This window comes from Pongo pygmaeus, chromosome 21 (genome assembly GCF_028885625.2).
Source record: "Pongo pygmaeus isolate AG05252 chromosome 21, NHGRI_mPonPyg2-v2.0_pri, whole genome shotgun sequence".
Classification (NCBI taxonomy): domain Eukaryota; kingdom Metazoa; phylum Chordata; class Mammalia; order Primates; family Hominidae; genus Pongo; species Pongo pygmaeus.
This window is the reverse complement of record NC_072394.2, coordinates 31,271,901-31,290,524: the sequence shown is the minus strand read 5'-3', so window position 1 is coordinate 31,290,524 and position 18,624 is coordinate 31,271,901. Positions and strand designations below refer to the sequence as shown.

General features: G+C 48.6%; 1 protein-coding gene across 2 annotated transcripts in view; it reads left to right on the top strand.

Annotated features, from left to right (window-relative positions):
- The window catches only part of TGM6 (transglutaminase 6), a 53,293-nt gene that overhangs the window by 4,432 nt on the left and 30,237 nt on the right, over positions 1–18,624 (top strand). For both annotated transcript variants that reach the window (XM_054466673.1, XM_054466672.1), the window contains exons 2-8: positions 9,532–9,705; positions 10,271–10,513; positions 11,580–11,698; positions 12,992–13,120; positions 14,636–14,813; positions 15,376–15,514; positions 18,466–18,569. In XM_054466673.1, the coding sequence (XP_054322648.1) occupies positions 9,532–9,705; positions 10,271–10,513; positions 11,580–11,698; positions 12,992–13,120; positions 14,636–14,813; positions 15,376–15,514; positions 18,466–18,569 (1,086 nt within the window). The remainder of the gene's footprint in view (positions 1–9,531; positions 9,706–10,270; positions 10,514–11,579; positions 11,699–12,991; positions 13,121–14,635; positions 14,814–15,375; positions 15,515–18,465; positions 18,570–18,624) is intronic.

Here is an 18,624-nt window from a genome sequence, read left to right as displayed (position 1 = left end):
CCCCTCCATTGGGCAGTGGGTGAGCTACCTCTCAGAGGTGTGGCAAGCTGGGACCATAATTAAGTATTCACCAAGAATTCAGCCAAGGGAATTTGTGCCTGGGCAGGAAGTTGTGAGGGAGATGGTCTCTGAGATTCAAGGATAATGATGATAATGGCAGTTCTGACTCATCCCACCTCCTCTTGCCTGTCTGTGTTAAGGATGCAGATGCCTCAGAGGGTGATGGGAGCTGCTTTGGTCTGTGGCAGGGAAGAGGGAAAACCAGTGCGGGAAAACCATGTCCTAGAGGCTATGTGACAGTCTTCACATCAGCACACTCTTGGCCGGGGAGGGGGAAGGTGTTGAGGTGGGGGTTGTCTTGTAGGGAGGAGGGCTGAGAGGAGTCCTTGGAGGTAATCAGAGGCACTTGCTTCAGCAAACCACAGACTATCCAAACCATAAGAGTCCTTCTGGGTCATTTTACAGAGAAGAAAACAGACCCAGAGAGGCAGTGGGTGGGTGTGGGTGGTCAGTGGCCAGTCTGCCTGCCCATGTCAGAGGCCTCACACACCCTCCTCTTTCTCACTCTGTGGAAGGAAAGAAGTTAAGAAGGAAAGGCAGGCTTGGGAATGTGACAGCTTGAGAGAGGGATTATGGGGTGGGTGGGGTGTGGACCATTGGAGCGTGAGCAGCTGACAGGGTGTGGGTGCTGATCCTTGAGGGCGGGCCCAAGGACGCTGCAGAGCATCAGCTCCCCCTTCCATACCCCAGCCAAGGGATGGGGAAGGAGATTCATTCATTCATCCAACCAACATTCACTGAGCACCTAATATGCCCTGGGCCCTTAACCAGTTTCTAGCAACCCAGAGAGGAGGAGACTCAGCCTTCGCCTTCATGGAGCTCTCAGTCCAGTGAGGGAGAGACATATGTAAGCAAACAACTATAACACAGCATCCCTGATCACAGATAAGGGACAGAAGCCTCCGTCTTAACAGAATTTGAGCTGAGCACATGGAAGGGGTGATACTGGGTTTATTTTGACAAGGGGCCTGGAAACCATCCCAAGTGCACATCTGTCTCCTTGCCTTGGGCTGCCGTATACCTAGGAGCCTCTCCCCATGCCCGTCAGTCTCACTGTCCCCATGAGGACTAGGAAGGACACTGGCTAGGACAGAACTTATCTGTAATCACCAGTTCCTTCTGCAGAATCTTGGACCCCAGCCCTGGCCATTACCCCACAAATGGCAGGTCATGGAGGTGTGATGCTAGTGGGTGTGGTCAACTTAGATCACCAAAGCAGCAGCTCCAGGGACAGATTCCACAGGGATCAGAACAGTGACCTCCTGGGTTATGGGGCGAGTGTAGAGTTGGGCAGGGGAGGTGCCGGGGGCTGGCAGATTGGGATTTCTAGGTAGTTTCTGCAAAACCCCAACAAGGAGCAAAGGAAGAAGTGTGTTCTATGGGGGTAATGGGGAGCAAAATAGGGACAAATGGGAGAAGCTGCAAGAAGAAAGAGCTTGGCTCAGCAGAAGGAGGGGCTTTCTAACACTGGGCGGTGAGTGAGCTACCTCTCAGAGGTATGGCAAGCTGGGACCATGGTCAAGTATCCACCAAGAATTCGGCCAAGGGAATTTGCGCCTGGGCAGGAAGTTGTGAGAGAGATGGTCTCTGAGATTCCAGGACAGTGATGATAATGGCAGTTCTGACTCATCCCACCACCTCCTCTTGCCCGTCTGTGATAAGGATGCAGATGCCTCAGAGGGTGATGGGAGCTGCTTTGGGCTGTGGCAGGGAAGGGGGAAAACCAGTGCAGGATCGATGGGGCTTGAACCCATGACTCAGGGTCCAGCAGCCCTCATCCAATCCCAAACTCCCCTTGTATCCAGCCCTGGGGCATACCAGGGCTGAGATAATTACCATCCAGCAAACTCGTCGCCTGCTTCTGACTCATCCACTGAAAAAATAGCATCCTGTTCTGGCCTGTCCCTACACACATTGCTTGGGAAGTAGCAACATGAATTGTGGGCTACAAATCCATTGTGTCCTCAGGCAAGAAGTCCCTTTCTTCCCATTTCTGGGTCTCAGTTTATATGTCAGTAAATGGAGACCTGAACTCCTAATGGCTCTTCCGGCTCTGCTGATATTAGACTTGACAATTCTATGTACAAGGTACCTGGTTGGGGGAGAGGATCCTGCTTGTTTTTTCTGACTAAACCAAGGTCATCTGAGCTCAAAGTTTTGGAGTTTCAGAGGTTTGTGCCTGCCCTAGAATGACTGGGGCTAACTTGATGTGAAAGCTTTAGTTCTACTTTCTGTTGTGAGAATTGGCAAGGGTAATGGGACAGCCCCCTGGCACTGTTGTTCCAGCTCATGCCACATGGGGTCACTGTTGAACACTGGTCCTGCACAGTCTATGCTCACTCACCACAGCAGGGGCTGTAGGAGCTCCCTATCCTGGGACACATGTGTCAGCCATGTGAGTTCCTACCCACATGTTCAGTCATTATCCCCATATCATGATGCCAGCAGGGGTTTCTGGCCTAGGCTAAGCTAAAACTAGTCTTTTCCATGAATCTCAAGCCTGATTATTGAGACCACAGCACCAGCCCAGACAGCTCACAGGTGGAGAGCAGTTGGGAGGCTGTTGTGGTCTAGACAAGAATCTTGACTCCATGTTTCAGTTATCAATTCCTGTATAGCAAACTGCCCCAGAACTTAGGGGTTTCAGACAACAATCATTCTCCTGCTTAGGAACCTGCAATATGGGCAGAGCTCGGCAGGGACAGCTTGCGTCTGCATCAGCTGGAGCAGATTGCCTGGGGGCTGAAGGACCCACTTGCCAGATGGCTCAGTCCCATGGCTTCCAAATAGTTCTGTCTGTCAGCTGGGAGCTCAGTGGGCTGTGGGTTGGAAGCCTTGGTTCCTCTCCAGGTGAGCTTCTCCATGGGCCATTTGGGTTTCTTCATTGCATGGTGGCTGGGTTCTAAGAGCAAGCAACCTAAGGGAACCAGAAAGAAGCTGTATTAACTTTTATAATCTAGCCTTAGAAGTCACAATATGTCACTCTGTCTTAGCCACAAGTCTTCCAGGTCCAGAGCGTTCCAGAGGGTGGGAATATATGCTCTACTTCTCAATGAGAGGAGTATCAACATCATATTGAAAGAAGAGTATGTGGGATGGGAGATATTATTGCAACCACTTTTGGAAAATCAATCTGCCACATGCTGTTAACTAAAAGATTGTACAAAGATGCTGGAATCTTTAAAAAGTCAAACATTTTGACCAGCCCTGTCCAGACACTTGCCAACACAAGCCACTGATCTGATGCCTGTGGTGAAGCTCATGTTGAATTTTACAGTCTGGAACTTCTAGGCTGTGACTCCTATGGGGTCAAAGATAAAGGCACCATAGCCTGGGGATAGACAAGCCACCAACTCAGGAGGCAGATTCCCAGCTCCATCACTTAGAAGGCTGTGTAACTCTGGGTCATGTGCAGTGGCTCATGCCTGTAATCCCAGCATTTTGTGAGGCTGAGATGGGAGGATTGCTTGAGGCCAGGAGTTGGAGACCAGCCTGGTCAACATAGCAAGACCTTATCTCAAATTAAAAAAAAAACAAAAACAAAAAAAAACAGGCTGTGTAACTCTGTACCTCAGTTTTATCATCTGTGACATTGAGTTAACAATAGTACCTCCCTCATATGGTTTATTAACATTAAATGAGCTAATATTTATAAAATATTTGGAAAAGCACTTGGTTTATAGGAAGATTTGTTAAATAAAACCTATCCAGTGGTCTAGCCAACAATTACTGAACATTTCTTGTATGCTTGGCATCAAATAAGATACAGCCAAGAGTTGCATGACAAGTGTCCTTGGGTGGGGAGTACTTGGTGATATAACTTCAGTGGTTCTCAACTGTGGCAGATTATATTTCACAGGGTGGTCATATCAGTATACATCTCAGCTCAGTGTTCTTTTTACAATGGGACATGACATTGGTACATTTTCAGCAAGAGATGGGGCATGTTCCTTCTCTTTGAACCTACGTAGGCCTTTGTAACTGCCTTGATCCATAGGATAAGGTGGAGGTGACATTGTGTAACTTCTGAGGTTAGGTCATAAAAAGCATTGCATCTTCCACCATAGTCTCTCAGGTCACTTGCTCAGGGGAAACCAAGCACCATGCCAGGAGGACACTCAAGCATTCCCATGGAGAGATCCACATGGAAAGGAACCAAGGTGCTTCAACCTGTATTCAGCACCAATTTGCCAACCATGTAAGTTAGTCACCTTTAAAGTGGATCCTCCAGCCTCAGTCAAGCCTTCAGATGAGTATGGCCCCAGCTAATGTCTGATTGCAACCGCATAAGAAACTCCAATTAAGAGCTGGCCAGTGGAGCTCTGCCCAAATTCCTGACCCACAGAAACCATGAAAGATAACATATGATTATCATTTTTCCAAGCTAAACTCTGGGTTAAACAGATTGGTAAAGAAGCAATAGATGAGTAAAACATCAACTCTTTTGTCCCTAATACCCTCCCTCTCAATATAACAAATATTTAATAGTGTCCCTTCACCAACCTGAAATTGAATTTCAGGTTCCTTACCTACCTCTATACACCACTTTTTTAAAAATTGTATCCTAACTATAATATAAATAGTAAATAAGAGGAAATCAATTTTTCACTAAACATACTTAAGTATGTAAATGCTTATTGAAACTTTACCAGAAGACATGATGAAGTGATCAGATGCCATCCTGTGACTGTAGTGAATTAAGACAAAAACAAGACGACTCCGTAATCATGAGTGAACACAGACAAAAACATGAACATTGTCTAATCCATTCACTGGTCTCCATTTACTGGTCTCGATTTACTGACATATTAGCCCTATAGTTGGGCTAATATGAATAACAGCTGCTTCTTTACCACTTATGACACTAGCCTCGATTCATTCTTCCCACCTTCTACATAAGGACTATTAAGATACTCAGACATAGACTTGCCTCATTCCCAGAGCAGCCTCCTATCCTGAGCAAAGCCCTGCTTCTTTGAACTCTCCCCAAAACCACCCAACACAAGTCACAATCCTGTAAGTCCTCTCTAATATCCTCTTCCGGAGATGTTCCGTGGTTCTTTGTGGTGAGCATTCTTTCTCATTGCCATGAGCGATGAGCCCTTCCTGTTCATTGTACTGATGTGTTCCTGGTGGTCTTTGGCTAGAGAGCTTTGACAGAAAAAGAAAATAAATTTCAGTATTCATCGTTCATAATAAGGGGAAATAGTAATGAAACTTTTATTTCAGTTTTTATCTGTGCATGTATATATGTTTGCAGGCATATGGAGTATGGAACATTTAAAACTGTTTCTTATGTCAACCACAATAAAACTAGTATACCCACTGACCCAGTGGTCAACAGCTGGAAGCCAGATGCCCACAGACTCCACTCAAGCCCTTGCTTGTTTGTGTGCCCTTTGGCAAGTTATTTCACTTCTCTTGCCCTCAGTTTCTTCATTCATTCATTAATACATTTAAGAAATATTTGTTGAGCACCTTCCATGTATCAGGCACTGAAGAGTCATCAATGAACACAACAGACACAGCTCCTTGCCCTTATGGAGTTGATATTCTTGAAAGGGAAGGTAGGCAATTAAAATAAAGAAATGAAATATATTGTAAGATGTCAGTAAGTGCCATGGAGGAAAATAGTGGAGAAAGAGGGTAGGGGTGATTTGCAATTTATAAAGGAGTGGTCAGTGAAGATCCCACTGAAAATGGGGATTTTCAGTGAAAATAAGCATTTTCAGTGAAAAAAAAATTCACTGAATTTCACTGAAATTAACAAAGCATTTCAGTGAAGGTCCACTGAAAAGTCTTGAGTAAAGACTTGAAGAAGGAGGCAAGGGAGCAGGTTCTGCAGGAATCTGAAAGGACAGCGATCCACATAGAGGGAACAGCAGGTGCAAAGGCCCTGAAGAGGGAGCCTGTCTGCAGGTTCAAAGAGAAATAAGGAGATCAGTGTGGCTTAAAGGGATGAGAGAGAGGAAGAGAAACAGAAGGCCCAAAAAGATATCAAAGTGCTCAATCTTGAAGGGCTTGCGGGTCATTGTCAGGACTTCAACTCTGCTGAGAGAGACAGGAGCCAATGGAGAGCTTGAGAACAACAAAGTGATCTTAGATTTTAACAGGATCCTTCTGGCTTCCATGTTGAGAATGAGCCCTGAGGATATGTGGGGGTGGGGACACAAGGGAGGTGAAATAGGGTACCCAGTGAACACGACGGCATCTAGAAAACGAAAGGGGTCACAGTACCTCACTTAGGTGTATGTTAGGAGGCATAAGCACTTGAATACATACAAAGATTTTATTATTGTTGTTTGTATTATCCCAGATCTAATAGCTGATTGGACAAAGGAGAGATGAACTCTGGTGGCAGGGCCGAGGCAGGAACATCTCAGAGGATAATCACAGGCACCCCAACCAGGAGGGGCCTTAGGAAAAGCACAAGGCAGGAAAGAGATATGTGCGACGTCGGGGCAGGAGGTTGTAGAGGTAGAGTCTGATGCAGCCAGTGCAAAAAGTAACTGAGCTGTGAGGGGGTGGGGGGTGAGCTGAAGGAGTGGAAAGCAATGGGATCCTGCCTAGTTCCTTGTCCAAGATGAAGGAGCTTGGACAGATCATAACAGACAATGGGGCATCCAGTGGAGGTTTGGGAGCAGATGTTTGACAAGATGAAACAGCAGTTTCTTGGAACATCCCTTTGCTTACTAAAGCATCTCACCAGATATCTAATTAATCTTCTACATGGCACCAGAATGATCTTTCCAAGGTGCAAATCTGATTACATCACAGCTTTGCTTAAAACAATATTTGGCTGACTACGGTCCTTAGGATAAAAGGCAGACTCCTCATCCCACTCCAAGCATTGGTGGTCTGCCGACTATGGGCCCCTCCAACCTCATTGCCTTCCCCACACATCTGCTTTCTCTCAAATTTTAGAAGTCACCGTGCTCCCTCCTGTCTCTCTGCCTAGCACCATAGCTGCTGGCTAGAATTCAAGGCTGCACACATCCTGGAGTTTTAAGCTGTTGCTTATAGTACTCTGACGAATAGTTTTGTTAATCTAACTACTTGAGTTTAGGTGTTCTGTGCTCCTGGGACTCCCAATGCCTCTCCCTTAGGGTTCATCTCAAAGCTTGACCCTAAATGTTTGAGGTCTATCTGCTTAATGCCAGTCTTCTCCACTGGGCTATCAATTGCATGATGTCAGGGCCAGTGCGTATTTGATGGACTGTTGGGTCTGTAGCATCCAGCACAATGCCCAGCACTTGAATGAATGAACCCTGAATAGGGGAAGAGGATGCTTGGACTGAGACTAGATCCATCACTCAACTCTTTCCTGGAGACACTCATCCTATTTAAGACTCAGCCTTAATTCCACCTTCTTGAGGAAGCCTTGCTTGTGCCCCTTCAGACTAGGCCAAGCCCTCTGTTACTGTTCTTTCAGCTCCCATCCTTCTCCCTGATAGCATGTATCAAAGCAAGAATTAGTTATGTGGACTCACCTACTTAGGTGTCACCCCTGGAACATAATAAGTAACAATTATTGAGCTCTCATGTTACGAGGACTCTAAATGACAGAGGCCATTATCCTCACAATCACACCACAGGCATTATTCCCATTCTGCAGAGCGAGGAACTGAGATGCAAAGAGGTCAAGAAGGCGGGCTGGGAACAGTGGTCACGCCTGTAATCCCAGCACTTTGGGAGGCCAAGGCGGACAGATTGCTTGAGCTCAGGAGTTCGGGGCAACATGGCGAAACCTGGTCTCTACCAAAAATACAAAAAATTAGCTGAGTATGGTGGCATGTGCCTGCAGTCCCAGCTACTTGGGAGGCTGAGATGAGAAGATCACTTGAGCCTCGGAGGCGGAGATTGCAGTGAGCCGAGATCGCGCTACTGCACTCCAGCCTGGGTGACAGAGAGACACTCTGTTTCAAAAAAAGTAAGGTGGTTCAGCCAGTAGATGGCCAAGTCAGAATCTGAACCCATGTAAGCTGCCCCCAGAGGACCTCCTCATAACCATTGAGCCATACAGTCTCACCGCACCATGCATTGAGGGCAAACCCACATCTGTATCCTCAGCACCAGACACCAGCCTGGCATACAGATTATACAGTCAATCCTCAACACTTGTGGATTCTGTATAGGCACATTGCTAATATTTATTTTTAAATCCGAAATCTATACTCTGCACTTTCTTGGCCATTCACAGACATGCACAGAGTGCAGAAAAATTGTCACCTGACCTGACATGCATATTCCCAGCTGAAGCTGAACAGGCAATATTCTGCCTTCTTGTTTCAGCTGTCATACTATAAACAAAAAACCTTTCTCTGTTCATTTAAAACGAGGGTTTTTTTGCATTTTTGTGCTTTTTTTGTTGATGATTTCTCTGTTTAAAATGGCCGCTGAGCATAGGACTGAAGTGCTGTCTCATGTTACTAGGAGCAGGAAAGCTGCGATGTGCCTTACACGAAAAATATGTGTTAGGTGAACATTCAGGCATGAACTATAGCGCTGCTGGTCACAGGTTCAATATTAATGAATCAACAATATATATTAAATTATGTTTTTTTGTTTTGAGAGGGAGAGTCTCGCTCTGTGGCCCAGGCTAGAGTGCAGTGGTGCAATCTGAGCTCACTGCAACTTCCACCTCCCGGGTTCAGGCGATTCTCCTGCTTGAGTGGCTGGGATTACAGGCACCTGCCACCACGCCCGGCTCATTTTTTGTATTATAGTAGAGACAAGGTTTCACCATGTTGGCCCCAGGCTGGTCTCGAGCTCCTGAGCTCAGGCAATCCGCCCACCTCGGCCTCCCAAAGTGCTAGGATTACAGGCATGAGCCACCACGCCCATCCTCAATAATGTATCTTTAAACAGAAACGCACATATAATAAGGTTATATACTGATCAATTGATGAATAAGTTGGGACCAGAGGCTCACTGGAACTTAAACCTGTATTTATTTTCCCTAAGGGCAATGGGTCAGTTCCCATTAATTCAACCTTTGCAGTGATTTTACAGAACTTAATGACTAACAGGCTGGGCAAGGTGTCTCACACCTGTAATCCCAGCACTGTGGGAGGCCAAGGCAGGCAGATCACCTGAGGTCAGGAGTCCGAGACCAGCTTGACCAACATGGCAAAACCCCATCTCTCCAAAAATATACAAAGAAATTACCCAGGTGTGGTGATGTGCACCTGTAGTTCCAGCTACTCGGGAGGCTGAGGCACAAGAATTGCTTGAACCTAGGAGGCAGAGGTTGCAGTGAACAGAGATCACGCCACTGCACTCCAGCCTGTGTGATAGAGTGAGACCCTGTCTCAAAACAAACAAACAAACAAACAAACAGAGAATCGCCGGTATATGATAAATAGCAGCTGGATGAACAAATGACTGGCCGGGAGTGAATGGGAGGACAAGCTCAGAGTGGGTGAGAAACAGGAGGCCATGACCTCATCTCCCTGTCCTCTCCCCACCCAGGGATCAGAGTCACCAAGGTGGACTGGCAGCGGTCAAGGAATGGCACTGCCCACCACACCCAGGAGTACCCCTGCCCTGAGCTGGTGGTTCGCAGGGGCCAGTCGTTCAGCCTTACGCTGGAGCTGAGCAGAGCCCTGGACTGTGAGGAGACCCTCATCTTCACGGTGGAGACAGGTAACTGGGCTCGCCAGCGTCCCCTTCTCGTCTGCAGCTGGAGGGACCTGTCTTATGACCCAGTAACCTGAGACCTTGCAGTCAGCAGCTCAGGCTCTGGGGGAAGCAAGTCCCTGTAGGTAGACAGAGCCTTGAACCCTGGAGGCTTCTGGTGGCAGCTTTCTGGGGGTGATTGGGAGGTGCTGCCAGCAGACAGTGGGATGGATGGGATGACCTCTCTGGAACCCTGTGTGTACCAGACACCCAGGGCTCTGGAAAGGTACGAAAACCCATGAGGCACTTTGAAGCCCAAGCTTTCCTTTCCTTTCCTGGCCCGACATAGGCAGACTTTGGTTTCAAAGGATGCTGTCACTTTCTCCTTGGCCTAGAAGTGGCTGGGATGTCAGGGCAGCTGAGGTGGACCCTCACTCGGCCACTGGCCTTCTTGCTCTTGGTCAGGTCCTCCCAAAGCCTCCCAGCAGTTCAGGGGGTGAAGGTAGGGCTTCCAGGCCTGTAGCTTTTTTCACTTCTCTAAAGCTGGGTTTCCCAGGGGCAGGGTCTCCTGATTCCCTCTCCTCTCCTCCAGGACCCCAGGCTTCTGAGGCCCTCCACACCAAAGCTGTGTTCCAGACATCGGAGCTGGAGCAGGGTGAGGGCTGGACAGCAGCAAAGGAGGCTCAGATGGAGAACACTCTGACCGTCAGCCTCGCCAGCCCTCCCAATGCTGTCATTGGCCGCTACCTGCTGAGCATCAGGCTTTCCTCTCACCGCAAACACAGCAACCGGAGGCTGGGCGAGTTTGTTCTCCTTTTCAACCCATGGTGTGCAGGTAGGAGTGGCCAAGTCCAAGGTAGAGGTTTTCCAAAAGACATCCTCAGAGGAGAGCCTGCCCTTGGAGGGGGCCTGGGAGGTGGGTTAAAGGACAAGAAGCTGAAGGCCAAGAACTGGGCAAGAACTTAGCCTAGGCAGAGGTAGGCAATGGTCAGAGAAACCTGGTAGCAGGTGCTTCAAAGCCTGTAGAGGACCCAGTGGGCAGGAGAGGCCCAGGGGTGGGTAAGAGCCAGGACTTGGGAATCAGACTGCCTTGGTTTAGTCCCAGCTCTGCTGAGCTGCTCCCCTCTACCTGTCTCCATTTCCTCATCTGTAATATGGGAAAAATAACAGTGCCTACCTCTTAGGACTATGGTGAAAATCCATAGGGCTAATACTTGTAATGTATGAGATACATCATAAGACCTTTGTAAGGGGTGGCCAGGATGAGTATTATTATTAATATTTAAGAAATATGGCCGGGTGCAGTGGCTCACACCTGTAACTCCAGCACTTTGGGAGGCCGAGGCAGGTGGATTACCTGAGGTCGGGAGTTCAAGACCAGCCTGACCAACATGGAGAAACTCTGTCTCTACTAAAAATACAAAATTAGCCAGCTGTGGTGGCTCATGCCTGTAATCCCAGCTACTCAGGAGGCTGAGGTAGGAGAATCACTTGAACCCAGGAGGTGGAGGTTGCGCTGAGCTGAGATCGCGCCATTGCACTCCAGCCTGGGCAATAAGAGCAAAACTCTGTCAAAAAAAAAAAAGAAAGAAAGAAAAAAAGAAATATGAGAAATATGAAGCTACTACTGACATCAAGGAGGGCCACCCAAAGGTGTCAGATCCCATAAAACTCTTCAGTCTTGGGCTGTTTTGGGATTGGTCCCTGCTTGGATAAAGACTTGCCAGGAGGGATGGAGTTTGGCAGGGAGGCAGCACGGGAGCTCGCAAGCCCCCTCTTGACCTCTCCTGCCCCAGTCAGCCTCCGGGCGCTGTCCTGCTGCTGATCCCTGATGCAGCCCCTTCCCCAGGCCAGCAAGGCCAGAGCCCCAGTCCACACCAGGCCTGATGACTGCTTTTCAGAGGACGATGTGTTTCTGGCCTCAGAGGAGGAGAGACAGGAGTACGTGCTCAACGACAGCGGCATCATCTTCCGAGGCGTGGAGAAGCATATACGAGCCCAGGGCTGGAACTACGGGCAGGTCTCCAGGGGCACAGGCCAGACAGGGATGTGGGCTGGGGCATGGGGAGGTTGGTGGGACTGGAGTCCTTCTGTCTGCTCACTCTTCTCAGGAGGGACAAGGGGGGCTCACTCCTAGAGAAAACCCACTCGTTCATTCATTTGTCTACTATTCACTGGGCCAGGGCCTGCGCTGGGTCCTGGGGAAGGGGAGGTGCTTTGGACACGGTTTGGACACAGAACAGGTCAGTATGGTTGTGGAAAAGTGAATAGCTCTGATCAGTGGTTTTCAAACACGAGCATACATCAGAATCCCAGGAGGGATGGCGTGCTGGACCCCACCCCCAGAGCTGCCGACTGAGTAGGTCTTGGGCAGGGCCTGAGAATGTGCATTTCTAACCAGTTCCCAGGTGATGCTGATGCTGCTGGCCTGAGACCACACTTTGAGAGCCACTGGCTTAGATAAGTAGTTCCAATACCAGGTGCAATAGGGGAAGGAAAAAGTGAGAATGATAGGGATGGAAGCAAAGGGAGTCCAGAAAAGGGTGAAAGGAACCTCCACCTCGGCCATTGTGGAGGCTTACATGATATTGTGGTTGGGTCTCTACAGTGAGGCAGGATCTGCCCAGGCGGAGGGAAGAGCAGACAGAGCTGCATGGAGGTGGGAGGTAGGGAGTCCTGAGTCTGCTAGAGGAGTTCTGTCTGCCGGAGCTCTGGGTGCCCAGTGGAAGAAAGATTGGACTTGACTGTCAGGCTGAGGAGTCGCACACTGTCCTGCAGGCCAGGGGTTTAAAGCATTTGGGATTCGGGTGCTGGGCAGGGAAGACATAGTGAAGAGTTTAGGATCCACCTAAGGCGTAGCCACTACTCAGCACCCATTTTTTGTTGCCAGACCTTCCAAATTATCAGAGACCAGAAACCTAAATGTGTATGCAAAAATTCCGCAATTTTTAAATGTTGTTAACTAATTCAAATGTGTTTGAAAACATCATGTAGACCAAATGAGCATATCAGCGAGGTGGATGTGGCTCGAGAGCCACCAATTTTAGCTCAGACTTTACTGTGGGTAGTCAGGAGCCACGGGAGATTGTTGAGCAGGGGAGAGGCATGATTAAGGCTGAGGTTCTGATTCCCCAGGTGACTCTTTGAGGAAGGGTTTCCAAGACTAGGGGGTGCTCTGTGATGCCCCTGGTGGTTGGAGGGGGCAGCAAACTGCCCTGCACAGATGGGGTGACTGACCGGGTGAGGGCTGTGGGAGGGCCTGGAATATGAGTGACTGAGCACAGCCTCTAAGCACAGCCTCTCTGGGGAGCAGTTTGAGGAGGACATCTTGAACATCTGCCTCTCCATCCTGGATCAAAGCCCCGGTCACCAAAACAACCCAGCCACAGACGTGTCCTGCCGCCACGACCCCATCTATGTCACCAGGGTCATCAGTGCCATGGTGAGAAGCCCCTCCATCCCTGCACGTGTACTTCCTCAAGGATCCCCCAGCCAACCCCGGGGCCACACCCTGTGATTCTTCCCATCACCCCTTGTTTTAATTCGCTGTTGTTGCATAACCAACCACCCCAAAACCCAGTGGTGTAAAACAACCCTTTATTATGCTTACAGTTTTTTAGGCTAGGAATTTGGGCAGGGCACCATGAGAATGGTTTGTCTCTGCTCCAAGATGCTTCTTCTGGGGATATCTTAATGGCTGCATATGTCTGGGATGGTTTGACAGGACCTCTGTCTGGGGCTTTGGTTCTGGTGGTTGGCAGTTCCTAAGTTGCCGTCCATGTCATGTCTCCTGGAACTGGAATGTCCAGGATGGCTTCCCCACCCTCGTGTCAGGCCCTGGGCTGGGGTGGCTGGAGCAGCTGGGACCCACCAGTCATCACTCTTTCTACACAACCTTTCCATGTGGCTAGCTTGGGCTTCCCCACAATATGGCAGTTTCATGCATAGCAATAGCTCCCCCACCCCCACCTCCCTGCCCCAAGCAATTCTTCCAAGAAGGAGGAAGTGGAAGCTCCCAGTCTTATCAGGCCTAGGCCTGGAAACTGGCACAGCATCACTTCCACCATAGTCAGTGGTCAAAGTAGTCACAGGCCAGCCCAGACTCAAGAGGAAACCTCCTCTTGAGTGGGACATAGACCCACCTCTCCATGGGAGGCATGACAACTTTAACCTATCACAGGCCTCAGGCTATGGTGTTTCCTCCCAAAAGGTGTCTGCAGGGCCCACCAGCTCCCTCTACCACATGCAGGTATTAAGGTCAGTGGGTGGGTATCTGAGATTCCAAAATTGCACAAAGCTATATTTCTCCTATTTGATACTCTCACTTCCTCAAGACCTCAGAGAGCAGTTGGAGCACAGAGAATTAACATGAGTGACAATCCCAAACAGCAGAGCATCACAGCCCTGAGGACAGTGAAAGTCCTGAACTCAAGCCTCCCAAGTCCAAGTCCTAGACTCATGGATCACCACTCGGACTAACTTGCTGTGTGATTTGGGCAGGTCTCTGAATGCTTCTGAAGCTCAGTTTTTGCATCTGAAAAAAAAAAAAAAGGAGAATAATGAAACCTACATTGTAAACTTCAACAGCTTAATATAGTGTGCACAAAATTCTTGGCATAGTGGTGTCTGGCACACAATAAGCATTTAATAAATGTTAGCTGTCCCTATAATGATTATGCCAACAGTCCCCCAAAACAGATCATTTAACATAGGAAATGCTCTAAAGTTGTAATGATTTTTACAACACAGTATCCAAATGGAAGATAATTGAAAATGACAAGTGCTACCAGGAAGTAGGTATTTTAAGGCAACAGATGCCCCTAATTTTCAGACAGTTAAAAAGCAAGAGTGACCCCGATTGACCTGGTGGTCCAAAGTTGGAGAGGATTTTACCACGATGTGGTTCTTGAGGTAGGAAGCCCGGCCTGGTGGTGGAACCGTGCCCTCCTCTGCCCAGGTGAACAGCAACAATGACCGAGGTGTGGTGCAAGGACAGTGGCAGGGCAAGTACAGCGGTGGCACCAGCCCGCTGCACTGGCGAGGCAGCGTGGCCATTCTGCAGAAGTGGCTCAAGGGCAAGTACAAGCCAGTCAAGTACGGCCAGTGCTGGGTCTTCGCGGGAGTCATGTGCACAGGTACCCTGGGAGAGAAGGGCCCCTCCCCCAGCCTCCTCTATCTATATGTATTTACATATATTTGCATATGCTGCAACCCATCTTCATTGATGGATTCATTGATGGGGAGGACAAAGTCTGGCTAATGAAGAGAGAAGCCAGAAAATTTATTTCCTTCACATCTGATCTTTTATTTTGAAGGAGTCCTAGCTCCCTCTGTCTCTCATTCATTGAGTGCCTTGGGTGAGCCCTGTGGCTCCCCTGGCCTCCAGTCCCCTCAGGAAGATGAGGGCTCTATTAGATGGCTTCCAAGTTCCTGCCAGCCTCAAAGCCTGTCTATTCACATGAGGTGGCAACAGCATCTCCTGAAGTCCTTGAGAGAATGTGCAGGAGATGGTGGCATTTCTGAGAGTGGAGATGGGAGTCTCAGCCCCACAACCTGACGAAGTAGACACACAGAAAAAGATGGGGTGGCAGAGGGCTTTGGCCACAAATGAGCCAGGGCGCCTGCTGTGGAAGCCAGGCCCCTCTCTTAGGGGCCGGGGTCCCGCCTGCTCCGAGCCTCCCAGTCTCTGCTCTGCAGTCCTCAGGTGCTTGGGGATAGCCACACGGGTCGTGTCCAACTTCAACTCAGCCCACGACACAGACCAGAACCTGAGTGTGGACAAATACGTGGACTCCTTCGGGCGGACCCTGGAGGACCTGACAGAAGACAGCATGTGGTGGGTCCTGCCCCCAGCCTAGGCCCAAGGGCTCTGGAAGCCCAGCAGGTGGAGCAAGGCATCATCTTCCATAACACCACCGGGAGCGGCAGGCCCAGAGCCCAGCTCTCCTGAGTCTCAGCCGACTCTGGAGGGAGTGAGACGCGCCCTGCGGATAGAGTGGTACCTCTTCCAAGATGTAAGGTCTGAGGTCAAGAGATGTAGACTCAGAGTTCAGGAGGGGCCTCAAGATTTGATTGCCTTGAACACCTGGTTCTACTCTCTCTGGGAATCTGTGGCTTCCTGGGGTGGGGTGGGAACTCCATTCACACAGGTACCTCTGGATCAGGCCCCTGCTTCCATATCAGCTGCGGTTCTCCGTGCTGTGTGTCTCAGGTGGGAAAGACTCCTTCCTCAGTTAAAACAAAATTCGTCACATAAAGCTTTAAAAAATTCATTCTAGGCCGGGCACGGTGGCTCACACCTGTAATCCCAGCTACTCAGGAGGATAAAGCAGGAGAATTGCTTGAACCCAGGAGGCAGAGGTTGCAGTGAGCTGAGATCACACCATTGCACTCCACCCTGGTCAACATAGTGAAACCCCATCCCTACTAAAAACACAAAAATTAGCCAGGCGTCGTGGCAGGCGCCTGTCATCCCAGCTACTCTGGAGGCTGAGGCAGGAGAATCACTTGAACCTGGAAGGCAGAGGTTGCCTCTGTGAGCCAAGATCATGCCACTGCACTCCAGCCTGGGCAACAGAGTGAGACTCCATCTCAAAAAAAAAAAATTCATTCTAACTTACTTAATTTTCTGAAATAGGAAAAACATTCATGTGGTTTAATATCCAAAAGGTACAAAATGGGTTGCAGTGATGTCTCCCTCCCGCCCAGTTCCCCAGCCTCCCCATCCTCCTCCTGGAGGCAACACTATCACTGTCTCCTACATCTCCTGTCAGGGAGATGCTCTGTAGACACAAGCACATACGTACCTACAGTGCCTCCCCGCCTTTTCCCCGCTTAAACAGTATTGGCAGCTTTATGTGATACTGTTCTTGCTAGAACATTTAACAATTCCACATAAATACACAAAGAGTCTTCCTTATTTTCCATAATGTTTTAAGTAATAACGTAACACTCACCAAGCACCTAGTCTGTGCCAGGTCCAGTTCTAAGTGCTGTATATAGATTAACTCATGTATTTCTTCAAACAACCTGTGAATAAGTTAAGATCATTGATTCTATTTTGCAGATGAGGAAATTGAAGCAGAGAGGTTAAGTAACTCATCCAAGGCCACACAGCTAGTGAGTGGAAGCATAAGGGTGTGAACCCAGTCTGCCTCTCAATTGCATGAAAAAGCCATTGTTCATCTAACCATCCCATATGGATGGACATTTCAGTTGCCTCAGTTAAAAACAAGTTTGCCTTTACAAACAAGGCTTCAGTCAATAACCTTGTTCAAACGTCTGTTCACACATGTGCAAGTCTGCCACTCAAAGCCAACTTTCTAAAGATTAGGAGAGATGGCCGGGCGTGGTGGCTCGCACCTGTAATCCCAACACTTTGGGAGGCTGAGGCTGGCAAATCACTTGAGGTCAGGAGTTCGAGACCAGCCTGGCCAACATGGTGAAACTCCATCTCTACTAAAAATAAAAAAAAGTAAAAAAATTAGCCGGGTGTGGTGACACACACCTATAATCCCAGCTACTGGGGAGGCTGAGGCATGAGAATCACTTGAACCTGGGAAGCGGAGGTTGCAGTAAGCCAAGATTGCACCATTGCACTCCAGCCTAGGTGACAGAGCAAGACTGTATCTCAAAATAAATAAATAAATAAAAATTAAAAAATAAAGATTAGGAGAGACAGTGAAGAGAACACAACACAGAGACACAGAGAGCCTTGTATCCTTGTTCCCCAGGGGAGCGTGCCAGGAGCCCTTCCCGAGCTGGCCTCCAGCTCAGACCATCTCTTTGCTCCCCTTGGCCTCTCCTCTTTTTTGGTTCTCTTCATTCCCTTGCCCTGGAAGCACAAAATACTCGCGTTCTTCTCTTTCCTTCATGCAGAAAGCACAGACACTTCATTTTGATGTTGGGGACTCTGTCACCACCCAGGTTATCAGGGTCCCACCTTTAATCCCCAAATGCTAATCAAGATACTTTCCCCAACAAAGACAGTTGCCTGCCGAAGAGGAGTTCTGAGGCCGGCTGTAAAGATGCCAAGTCAGGCAAACCGGGAATCAGGTTTCTGTCTGCTCCTTTCTTTCTGCAAGACCTTGAGCAGGTGATGTCATGTTTCCTACTCATATTCTCATCTTTAACACAGGGAATTAAAAATAAGGCTGAAATTACCAGACTCTATAGTGCTCTGCATAATCGGAACCCTACCTACCCCCTCTGCTGGCCATATCCCAGAGATACTTAAATACTTTCTGCTCCCTGAACACACAAGGCCTTTTTTTGTCTCACTTAGGACCTTTGCACATGCTGTTCCTTCTGCCTGGAATATTGTTCCCTTCACTCTTCCTATAGCTTATTCTTTCTCACTTAAGTCTCACCTTCAATGTCATTTACCTAGAGTAGGTCTATGGGGGTTGTTCTCTAGCTTAAGCCCCTCTTTTTCTTCCTAACATTTATTGTCACTTGCATTTGTTTGATTTATCTGCTGACTTAGCTTTGTCTGTCTCCTTTGTTAGAATGTAAGCAGCATGAGAGTAAAGATCTTCTTTCTTAGTTGCAGTACCTTGAACAACAGGTTGTTGATAAATATACACGCATATCTATATACACACATACACATATGTATACAAACATAAATAAATGCTGTGTGCTCATTAGTATGGTTGAATGAGTGATTCACAACATGCAGCCACAGTTCTTGTGCAGAGTAGGGAGCCCAGGGCCTGCCTCTCAGTAGGATCTTCCCTTCCTATGCCCTCACTCTAGGCAGCTTCACCCATCCTCTCTCTGTGGCAGGAATTTCCATGTCTGGAATGAGAGCTGGTTTGCCCGGCAGGACCTAGGCCCCTCTTACAATGGCTGGCAGGTTCTGGATGCCACCCCCCAGGAGGAGAGTGAAGGTACGCTCAACTGGGTGGGGTAAGTTCCAGACCCCTGCTTTTCCTTACCCGTGCT